The sequence below is a fragment of the Triticum dicoccoides genome, chromosome 4B (genome assembly GCF_002162155.2).
Source record: "Triticum dicoccoides isolate Atlit2015 ecotype Zavitan chromosome 4B, WEW_v2.0, whole genome shotgun sequence".
NCBI classification, from domain to species: Eukaryota; Viridiplantae; Streptophyta; class Magnoliopsida; order Poales; family Poaceae; genus Triticum; species Triticum dicoccoides.
This window is the reverse complement of record NC_041387.1, coordinates 635,505,775-635,518,023: the sequence shown is the minus strand read 5'-3', so window position 1 is coordinate 635,518,023 and position 12,249 is coordinate 635,505,775. Positions and strand designations below refer to the sequence as shown.

Genomic DNA, 12,249 nt, shown 5'->3' with positions numbered 1-12,249 from the left:
AAAGGGAGAGGGAAAAGGGTGGCTTGCCCCCCAAGCTAGGGGGGCGCCCCCTTTAGGGTTTCCCCTCCCCTTGTCCTAGCCGCATGGGCCTAGGTGGGGAGGCGCGCCCAGCCCACTAGGGGCAGGCTCCCTCTCCCACACAGCCCATGTGCCCCCCCGGGAGGGGTGGCCCCACCCGGTGGACCCCCGGAACCCTTCCGGTGGCCCCGGTACAATACCGGTATGCCACCGAAACTTTCCGGTGTCCGTTTAACCACTTTCCTTATATAAATCTTTACCTCCGGACCATTCCGGAACTCCTCGTGATGTCCGGGATCTCATCCGGGACTCCGAACAACACTCGGTAATCACATACTTGTCTTCCTGATAACCCTAGGGTCACCGAACCTTAAGTGTGTAGACCCTACGGGTTCGGGAGACATGCAGACATGACCGAGATGCTCTCAGGTCAATAACCAACAGCGGGATCTGGATACCCATGTTGGCTCCCACATGCTCCTCGATGTTGTCATCGGATGAACCACGATGTCGAGGATTCGATCAAACCCCGTATGCAATTCCCTTTGTCAATCGGTACGTTACATGCCCGAGACTCGATCGTCGGTATCCCAATACCTCGTTCAGTCTCGTTACCGGCAAGTCACTTTACTCGTACCGTAATGCATGATCCCGTGACCAGACACTTGGCCACCTTGAGCTCATTATGATGATGCACTACCGAGTGGGCCCAGTGATACCTCTCCGTGACACGGAGTGACAAATCCCAGTCTCGATCCGTGTCAACCCAACAGACACTTTCGGAGGTACCTGTAATGCACCTTTATAGTCACCCAGTTACGTTGTGACGTTTGGTACACCCAAAGCACTCCTACGGTATCCGGGAGTTACACAATCTCATGGTCTAAGGAAGAGATACTTGACATTGGAAAAGCTCTAGCAAACGAACTAACCGACCTTTGTGCTATGCTTAGGATTGGGTCTTGTCCATCACATCATTCTCCTAATGATGTGATCCCATTATCAACGACATCCAATGTCCATAGCCAGGAAACCATGACTATCTGTTTATCACAACGAGCTAGTCAACTAGAGGCTCACTAGGGACATATTGTGGTCTATGTATTCACACGTGTATTACGATTTCCGGATAATACAGTTATAGCATGAATAAAAGACTATTATCATGAACAAAGAAATATAATAATAACACTTTTATTATTGCCTCTAGGGCATATTTCCAACAGTCTCCCACTTGCACTAGAGTCAATAATCTAGTTACATTGTGATGAATCGAACACCCATAGAGTTCTGGTGTTGATCATGTTTCGCTCGCGAGAGAGGTTTAGTCAACGGATCTGCGACATTCAGATCTGTATGTACTTTGCAAATTTCTATGTCTCCATCTTGAACATTTTCACAGATGGAGTTTAAACGACGCTTGATATGCCTAGTCTTCTTGTGAAACCTGGGCTCCTTGGCAAGGGCAATAGCTCCAGTGTTGTCACAGAAGAGTTTGATCGGCCCCGACGCATTGGGTATGACTCCTAGGTCGGTGATGAACTCCTTCACCCAAATAGCTTCATGCGCTGCCTCCGAGGCTGCCATGTACTCCGCTTCACATGTAGATCCCGCCACCACGCTCTGCTTGCAGCTGCACCAGCTTACTGCTCCACCATTCAACATATACACGTATCCGGTTTGTGACTTAGAGTCATCCAGATCTGTGTCGAAGCTAGCGTCGACGTAACCCTTTACGACGAGCTCTTCATCACCTCCATAAACGAGAAACATGTCCTTTGTCCTTTTCAGGTACTTCAGGATATTCTTGACCACTGTCCAGTGTTCCTTGCCGGGATTACTTTGGTACCTACCTACCAAACTTACGGCAAGGTTTACATCAGGTCTGGTACACAGCATGGCATACATAATAGATCCTATGGCTGAAGCATAGGGGATGACACTCATCTCTTCTATATCTTTTGCCGTGGTCGGGCATTGAGCCGAGCTCAATCTCACACCTTGCAATACAGGCAAGAACCCCTTCTTGGACTGATCCATTTTGAACTTCTTCAAAATTTTATCAAGGTATGTGCTTTGTGAAAGACCTATGAGGCGTCTCGATCTATTTCTATAGATCTTGATGCCTAATATATAAGCAGCTTCTCCAAGGTCCTTCATTGAAAAACACTTATTAAAGTAGGCCTTAATGCTGTCCAAGAATTCTATATCATTTCCCATCAAAAGTATGTCATCTACATATAATATGAGAAATGCTACAGAGCTCCCACTCACTTTCTTGTAAACGCAGGCTTCTCCATAAGTCTGCATAAACCCAAACGCTTTGATCATCTCATCAAAGCGAATATTCCAACTTCGAGATGCTTGCACCAGCCCATAAATGGATCGCTGGAGCTTGCATACTTTGTTAGCGTTCTTAGGATCGACAAAACCTTCCGGCTGCATCATATACATTTCTTCCTTAAGATAACCGTTAAGGAATGCCGTTTTGACGTCCATCTGCCATATCTCATAATCATAGTATGCGGCAATTGCTAACATGATCCGGACGGACTTAAGCTTCGCTACGGGAGAGAAAGTCTCATCGTAGTCAATCCCTTGAACTTGCCAATAACCCTTAGCGACAAGTCGAGCTTTATAGATGGTGACATTACCATCCGCGTCCGTCTTCTTCTTAAAGATCCATTTGTTTTCTATCACTCGCCGATCATCGGGCAAGTCAGTCAAAGTCCATACTTTGTTTTCATACATGGATTCTACCTCGGATTTCATGGCTTCTAGCCATTTGTTGGAATCTGGGCCCGCCATCGCTTCTTCATAGTTCGAAGGTTCACCGTTGTCTAACAACATGATTTCCAGGACAGGGTTGCCGTACCACTCTGGTGCGGAACGTGTCCTTGTGGACCTACGAAGTTCAGTAGAAACTTGATCCGAAGTACCTTGATCATCATCATTATTTTCCTCTTCAGTTGGTGTAGGCATCACAGGAACATTTTTCTGGGCTGCACTACTTTCCGGTTCAAGAGGTAGTACTTCATCGAGTTCTACTTTCCTCCCACTTACTTCTTTCGAGAGAAACTCTTTTTCCAGAAAGGATCCGTTCTTGGCAACAAAGATCTTGCCCTCGGATCTTAAGTAGAAGTTATACCCAATGGTTTCCTTAGGGTATCCTATGAAGACGCATTTTTTCGACTTGGGTTCGAGCTTTTCAGGTTGAAGTTTCTTAACATAAGCATCGCATCCCCAAACTTTTAGAAACGACAGCTTAGGTTTCTTCCCAAACCATAATTCATACGGTGTCGTCTCAACGGATTTCGATGGTGCCCTATTTAAAGTGAATGTAGCTGTCTCTAGAGCGTATCCCCAAAATGATAGTGGTAAATCGGTAAGAGACATCATAGACCGCACCATATCTAATAGAGTGCGATTACGACGTTCGGACACACTGTTACGCTGAGGTGTTCCAGGTGGCGTGAGTTGTGGAACGATTCCACATTTCCTTAAGTGTGTACCAAATTCGTGACTTAAATATTCTCCTCCACGATCTGATCGTAGGAATTTTATCTTTCGATCACGTTGATTCTCTACCTCATTCTGAAATTCCTTGAACTTTTCAAAGGTCTCAGACTTGTGTTTCATTAAGTAGACATACCCATATCTACTCAAGTCATCAGTGAGAGTGAGAACATAACAATATCCTCCGCGAGCCTCAACACTCATTGGACCGCACACATCGGTATGTATGATTTCCAACAAGTTGGTTGCTCGCTCCATTGTTCCGGAGAACGGAGTCTTGGTCATCTTGCCCATGAGGCATGGTTCGCATGTGTCAAATGATTCATAATCGAGAGACTCTAAAAGTCCATCAGCATGGAGCTTTTTCATGCGCTTGACACCAATGTGACCAAGGCGGCAGTGCCACAAGTATGTGGGACTATCGTTATCAACTTTACATCTTTTGGTATTCACGCTATGCATATGTGTAGTATTACGCTCGAGATTCATTAAGAATAAACCATTGACCATCGGAGCATGACCATAAAACATATCTCTCATATAAATCGAACAACCATTATTCTCAGACTTAAATGAGTAGCCATCTCGTATTAAACGAGATCCAGATACAATGTTCATGCTCAAACTTGGTACTAAATAACAATTATTAAGGTTCAAAACTAATCCCGTAGGTAAATGTAGAGGTAGCGTGCCGACGGCGATCACATCGACTCTGGAACCATTCCCGACGCGCATCGTCACCTCGTCCTTCGCTAGTCTCCGCTTATTCCGCAGCTCCTGCTGTGAGTTACAAATATGAGCAACGGCACCGGTATCAAATACCCAGGAGTTACTACGAGTACTGGTAAGGTACACATCAATTACATGTATATCAAATATACCTTTAGTGTTGCCGGCCTTCTTATCCGCTAAGTATTTGGGGCAGTTCCGCTTCCAGTGACCCTTCCCCTTGCAATAAAAGCACTCAGTCTCAGGCTTGGGTCCATTCTTTGACTTCTTCCCGGCAACTGGCTTACCGGGCACGGCAATCTCCTTGCCGTCTTTCTTGAAGTTCTTCTTACCCTTACCCTTCTTGAACTTAGTGGTCTTATTGACCATCAACACTTGATGTTCTTTCTTGATTTCAACCTCTGCTAACTTCAGCATAGAAAATACTTCAGGAATGGTCTCTATCATCCCCTGCATATTGTAGTTCATCACAAAGCTCTTGTAGCTTGGTGGGAGCGACTGAAGGATTCTGTCAATGACTGCCTCATCAGGGAGGTTAATATTCAGCTGGGTCATACGGTTGTGCAACCCAGACATCTTGAGTATGTGCTCACTGGCAGAACTATTTTCCTCCATCTTACAACTATAGAACTTGTCGGAGATGTCATATCTCTCGACCCGGGCGTGAGCTTGGAAAACTAGTTTCAGCTCCTCGAACATCTCATATGCTCCGTGATGCTCAAAACGCTTTTGGAGCCCCGGTCATCCCTCTAGTCATCTAAGTGTTACACGATCCGAGTCGACTAGGCCGTGTCCGATCATCACGTGAGACGGACTAGTCATCGTTGGTGAACATTCTCATGTTGATCGTATCTTCCATACGACTCGTGTTCGACCTTTCGGTCTCCGTGTTCCGAGGCCATGTCTGTACATGCTAGGCTCGTCAAGTTAACCCTAAGTGTTTTTGCATGTGTAAAACTGTCTTACACCCATTGTATGTGAACGTAAGGATCTATCACACCCGATCATCACGTGGTGCTTCGAAACGACGAACTTTAGCAACGATGCACAGTTAGGGGGAACACTTTCTTGAAATTGTTATAAGGGATCATCTTATTTACTACCGTCGTCCTAAGTAAACAAGATGCATAAACATAATAAACATCACATGCAATTATATAAAGTAGTGACATGATATGGCCAATATCATATAGCTCCTTTGATCTTCATCTTCGGGGCTCCATGATCATCTTGTCACCGGCATGACACCATGATCTCTATCATCATGATCTCCATCATCGTGTCTTCATGAAGTTGTCACGCCAACGACTACTTATACTTCTATGACTAACGCGTTTAGCAATAAAGTAAAGTAGTTTACATGGCGTTCTTCGATGACACGCAGGTCATACAAAATAAAGACAACTCCTATGGCTCCTGCCGGTTGTCATACTCATCGACATGCAAGTCGTGATTCCTATTACAAGAACATGATCTCATACATCACAATATATCATTCATCATTCATCACAACTTCTGGCCATATCACATCACATGATCAATCGCTGCAAAAACAAGTTAGACGTCCTCTAATTGTTGTTGCATCTTTTACGTGGCTGCAATTGGGTTCTAGCAAGAACGTTTTCTTACCTACGAATAACCACAACGTGATCTTGTCAACTTCTATTTACCCTTCATAAGGAGCCTTTTCATCGAATTCGCTCCAACTAAAGTGGGAGAGACAGACACCCGCCAGCCACCTTATGCAACTAGTGCATGTTAGTCGGTGGAACCGGTCTCACGTAAGCGTACGTGTAAGGTTGGTCCGGGCCGCTTCATCCCACAATACCGCTGAAGCAAGATAAGACTAGTAGTGGCAAGCAAGTTGAAAAGATCCACGCCCACAACAAAATTGTGTTCTACTCGTGCAAAAGAGAACTACGCATAGACCTAGCTCATGATGCCACTGTTGGGGAACGTTGCAGAAAATTAAAATTTTTCCTACGGTTTCACCAAGATCCATCTATGAGTTCATCTAAGCAACGAGTCAAGGGAGTGAGTTTTCATCTACATACCACTTGTAGATCGAGTGAGGAAGCGTTCAAGGGGTTGGTGATGATGGAGTCGTACTCGACGTGATTCGGATCACCGATGACCAAGTGCTGAACGGACAGCACCTCCGCATTCAACACACATACGGGACGGTCGACGTCTCCTCCGTCTTGATCCAGCAAGGAGGAAGGAGAGGTTGAGGAAGGCAGCTCCAAGGGCAGCACGACGGCATGGTGCAGTTGGTGCAGCAGTACTCCGACAGAGCTTCGCCAAGCACGTACGGAAGAGGAGAGGTGTTGGGGAGGGGAGGGGCTGCGCCTTGACTTGTGGTGAGCAGCCCTCCCCTCACCCCTCTATATATAGGAGGAGAGGGGCAAGGGGGCCGGCCCTCTAGGGAAACCCTAGAGGGGGGCGGCGGCCAAAGGGAGAGGGAAAAGGGTGGCTTGCCCCCCAAGCTAGGGGGGCGCCCCCTTTAGGGTTTCCCCTCCCCTTGTCCTAGCCGCATGGGCCTAGGTGGGGAGGCGCGCCCAGCCCACTAGGGGCTGGCTCCCTCTCCCACATAGCCCATGTGGCCCCCCGGGAGGGGTAGCCCCACCCGGTGGACCCCCGGAACCCTTCCGGTGGCCCCGGTACAATACCGGTATGCCACCGAAACTTTCCGGTGTCCGTTTAACCACTTTCCTTATATAAATCTTTACCTACGGACCATTTCGGAACTCCTCGTGACGTCCGGGATCTCATCCGGGACTCCGAACAACATTCGGTAATCACATACTTGTCTTCCTGATAACCCTAGCGTCACCGAACCTTAAGTGTGTAGACCCTACGGGTTCGGGAGACATGCAGACATGACCGAGATGCTCTCAGGTCAATAACCAACAGCGGGATCTGGATACCCATGTTGGCTCCCACATGCTCCTTGATGTTGTCATCGGATGAACCACGATGTCGAGGATTCGATCAAACCCCGTATGCAATTCCCTTTGTCAATCGGTACGTTACATGCCCGAGACTCGATCGTCGGTATCCCAATACCTCATTCAGTCTCGTTACCGGCAAGTCACTTTACTCGTACCATAATGCATGATCCCGTGACCAGACACTTGGCCACCTTGAGCTTATTATGATGATGCACTACCGAGTGGGCCCAGTGATACCTCTCCGTGACATGGAGTGACAAATCCCAGTCTCGATCCGTGTCAACCCAACAGACACTTTCGGAGGTACCTGTAATGCACCTTTATAGTCACCCAGTTACGTTGTGACGTTTGGTACACCCAAAGCACTCCTACGGTATCCGGGAGTTATACGATCTCATGGTCTAAGGAAGAGATACTTGACATTGGAAAAGCTCTAGCAAACGAACTAACCGACCTTTGCGCTATGCTTAGGATTGGGTCTTGTCCATCACATCATTCTCCTAATGATGTGATCCCGTTATCAACGACATCTAATGTCCATAGCCAGGAAACCATGACTATCTGTTGATCACAACGAGCTAGTCAACTAGAGGCTCACTAGGGACATATTGTGGTCTATGTATTCACACGTGTATTACGATTTCCGGATAATACAGTTATAGCATGAATAAAAGACTATTATCATGAACAAAGAAATATAATAATAACACTTTTATTATTGCCTCTAGGGCATATTTCCAACATGAACAGATCTAACTTTTTTTGTGGCTTTTTCATGGACTGTAGGTATGAATGACAGATGCGATCTAAACTATGAAAAACTGTAAAATCTCACCGAGCAACCTGAAAATTGATACCACTTGATAGGGGCGGAGTGTCCCGATCTTTCGATGAGATGATAACTATCGATTTGGTGGAGTCGACTTTGATGATCCGACTACAAACGTGCACGACGTTGCGCCTTAGCAATCGCTAAACCAATCTCCTGAGGTTACTGACGGTGCCGGAAGCACGATCAGCCTGACCACGAAGGTCTATTCCTGCAAGCAATCGAAGAACAAGCAAGAATATGATAAAGCAATCCGAATATTGCGAATATATATGAAGTATTGATAATGGTGGGGATCTGTAAGCGGTCTTGGTCTTGTCGTTGGACACAAACGAAGTACACAAAGTTGCAATAGCTAACTTTTAACTAAACAAATCCCAAGCGAAAAGCTACTAGATGGATCTACTTATATAGGAGCAAGGGGTGGCGGTCAAGGAGGTGGGAGGACGTCCCAAGGCAGCCTAAAACTAACCCTAGGTCGTACAAGGCCAATGGGCCCAAGTGGAGGTGACATAACACCTTTGGACTTGTAGTTTGACTCGGATTCTCGTGCAGCGTCAGATTGTTTCATCCATAACTCAACGCTCTGGATGGATTTTAAGGTGATTCCAATTGTGATGGAAAGAGCATGAAATCTACTTTCCAACAAAAAAAGAATCACCCAATTCGAAGTCCGTATGAAAAAGTTGTTGCCGTTTTGAATCAGGTATGTCTGTGCAGTCCAAATCTGAATCCAGAACGTGAGAGACTTGGACTCTATCTTCTCTTGGCCCAAAAATGACGTGAGAAGACTTTTTGAACAGCACCTAAACTTCTCCTTTTCCCTTATCTTCATATGTGGATTGTACAAATGTCCCATACATCTGCAATTAGACAAAACACAAAAGTATGTGAAGTATTTTTGTTCTGGATAACATAAATATATTATTGAATAGTTTGCACTAGAAATCACCTGACAAATATGCATGTATGCAATATTTTTGGTCTCATCCAAGGTAGTCATGTCCTCATCACTTCAACCTCGTGCACCTGTCCCATGGCCACGACCTTAGCATGGCGACCACCACCACGGCCGGTTCCATGCTGGGTACCGACATCGTTCATACGGCTGACAGCTCACAAGCCGTTGCCGGTTACACCCAGGGCACCGCCATCATCGCTTCCACCCAGTGTGATGCCACGGGCACCATATTGTCATTTCCTGGTTCTTGCTTTTGGAGTGCCAGCACTCCCGCTTCCTCGATCCCGCTTCTGGGCAACAATTTACATATTCGCCATTTGTTTTGGAAATCCATGAACTTTTTTAGATTTGTATGATTTATTTGAATTCAAGAACCTTCTTGAAATAAAGAACATTTTTTTGTAATTCATGAACATTTTAAAAAATTCACACACATTTTTTAAAAAAAATGAACAGCTTTTGAAATCTTGGAACATTTTCTTGAATTTGTTAAAAAAATTAAAAAAATTACAACACTTTTGTAATGATGAAATTTATTTTAAGAACCAAAATATAAAAACAGAAAAGAAAAGGAAAAGAAACAAAAGAGAAAAAAATGAAGAGAAAATGAAAAAAAATGTTCTCTACGCCAGGACACATTGGGAGCGGGCGTGTGGATTTGCTGGGTATTTCCTATTCGGCACCTTCAACGCCCGTTAACGTGCATTTCGTTAACTAGCGCTGAAGGCACTCTTAGCTGGGCCGGCCAATATCCCATTCTATTTTCTGTAAAACTCCCAACAAATATCCACGCGACCGGCTTCGAACACGCAACTAGTAGGCTATCCCACCCATTTGTGAAACAATTGATTTTTTCTTATTTTTCTTTCCCCTGTTTGTGGCTTTTTCATTTCCCTTTTTCCTTTTCTATTTTTTGTCTTTCATTTTACTTTTATTTTTATTTTTGAAATGCATGATATATTTGCAAAATTTATAATTGTTTTGAATTTTTGTGAACTATTCTTCAAAATTGATGTAAGCAAGTAAGTAATGTTGGTGTAATACAATGTAAAGAAGCGGACAGTCTTTGCATAATTTGTCATCTCCTCCATGTTATTTCATTAGGCGAGTAACAATATGGAGCGAGCTAGCTCAATAAAAGGTTCTTACATCTTATCTCACACAACCTCCAGGACCGCCATAAAGGCATGCAGCATGATTGATAGGAGTAATAGAGTGGCATTTGTTATTAGTAACTAACGTGGGAAAGTCTGCCATGATGGGCTTGCTGTTCCCCTCCTCGTCAATGATACCAAGGTTAGTGAAAGAAGCAGCGCGCCCTTGACCACCATTAGGGAAGGAACCGCTACCCATGGGAGGAGTTGAAGCCGCCCTGTGGGCAACCACAGCACCACCAAATGCCAACTGGTTTGCCTTATTTGCCAGGTAGGTGAACAATGACTTTGGGAAATATCCCACCCCCGTAGGAACGCTATTGAAGCCGTAGTACACCCACCAGTCTCCGCTTTTTTTGTCCTGCGATCGTTTAGTATTCGAGTTAAGTAAAACTATGTGAATCAATAGCGAAAGTCACACAATTTTGTACACACTTGAGTACAATCCAGGCTAAAGTACTATCGTCCATGTGATATGACTTAATGAGGAAACTATTGGCATTAAAAAATAGCATGACAATGTAATGTAAAATATAAAAAAAGATGGCACTCGCACCTTAAGCACTCGTAGTGTGATACTCTGTATGTGCCCATGGGGAACATCAGAAACTGGTTGTATAGCATCACCTGGAGATATGGCAGCGCCATTCGCCCGTACGAAGCCAGGGCAATCCATGTTGAAGCATCCAGTTGCTTCATGCCCGTCTCTCTGTACCATGCATGTGCATGCATTGGTCAAAAACATGATATGGTATGATGTTTCCATTTAGAGTGAGATCACTTGTCAGCTGATTATTCATAGCAACATTAACACATTACCGTCCATTGGGTATAGAAGTGAGGACGTGAGTCGCCATAACGCTATGGATAAATCTGTAAAATAAGGTGTACAAGTGAAAAACATTCTCTCACATACGAATGTAAGAACAAATAAATATTTGGCGAGTTTTCTTCCCAAATAGTTCCATTGATGTTAAAACAACTGATGTTTCTTAGATAATTTTTTTAGGACTAGCTGCTATTTTTTAGTGATGGATTACACACCATACTGGAAGAAAAATACAATTGTAATTTAGTTGTTTTGGAGGTTGGGGCGTGTAGCCCATGCATCTAGTCAATACAGAAGTATTATTTGTGATGTTTCCGATGTTTTTCTAAGCTGGAATGGAGCCAAGGTCACGTCTTTATTATTGCAGTAGAATGCCTGTAGTAATTGACTACTACTCAGCATGTTGAGGTTCGAATTCAAAGGAAATGTCTAGATGCAGGGGGGGTGATCCTTACATGCCAGCCAGCTTGAATCGAATTAAAGCTTGACGTAGCACCGTCTCCATGATGACTAACCCAAATTGCAGCCGTACTCCACTGGCCTGGTTTTAGTTTGTGGCCGTACACATCCATCGTGGCATGTAAGCCATAGTAGTTGTCACTAGGACCTCCATAAGGTGTTTGGTGTACCGCAAACTGCACAATGAAAGCTCCCATATAAACAACATACACAACAACTAGGAAAAAGGATGAGGAAAACATGCAATTAAACATTGTACAAATGGAGAATGCTTAAACTTGTTTTTTTTTTTTCAAAATCAAGGGGGGCTATTCTCTATGGGGATACATGAAATCGTTAGAAGAGCCGCTTGCAAGCTACAAATAGTTTGTTCGAGTTACTACATGGATCCAGACACAATTAGTGCTAACTAATCTACTTTTGTCACAACATGTCAAGAAGAAATGTTGTGTGCCCAATCTTTCTCATATATCTTTTGTTTTTCTAGTGGAAATCACTTTGTGTTCCTCTAAAAATCTTCATGGCATCTTTTAAAATAGTGAAAACTCATAATTCTTGTATAAATCCACAACCAGACTACTATAAATTGATTTTAGATGCACCAAATAATTAAGACAAAAGTAAACACCCACGTAGTCTGTATGATTTTGGATGGAACATTCTCTAATGGAAATTATGCTAGAAACTAAACAAGAAACACCGCTATAATACAATGATATGGGGTGGGTGGAAAGAGAGATATCAATAAGCCCATGGCTATGCAGCGAGCCACATACCACAAATATCCTCAGTATTATGTTGGC

General features: G+C 44.3%; 1 protein-coding gene across 1 annotated transcript in view; it reads right to left on the bottom strand.

Annotated features, from left to right (window-relative positions):
• Positions 1-10,083: 10,083 nt before the first annotated feature.
• The window catches only part of LOC119294108, a 4,498-nt gene continuing 2,332 nt past the window's right edge, over positions 10,084-12,249 (bottom strand). Inside the window, exons 3-6 of the mRNA XM_037572369.1 lie at positions 11,443-11,622; positions 10,978-11,031; positions 10,715-10,867; positions 10,084-10,519 (exon numbers count right to left, since the gene is read on the bottom strand). Of these exons, the coding sequence (XP_037428266.1) occupies positions 10,240-10,519; positions 10,715-10,867; positions 10,978-11,031; positions 11,443-11,492 (537 nt within the window). The 5' untranslated portion in view covers positions 11,493-11,622 and the 3' untranslated portion in view covers positions 10,084-10,239. The remainder of the gene's footprint in view (positions 10,520-10,714; positions 10,868-10,977; positions 11,032-11,442; positions 11,623-12,249) is intronic.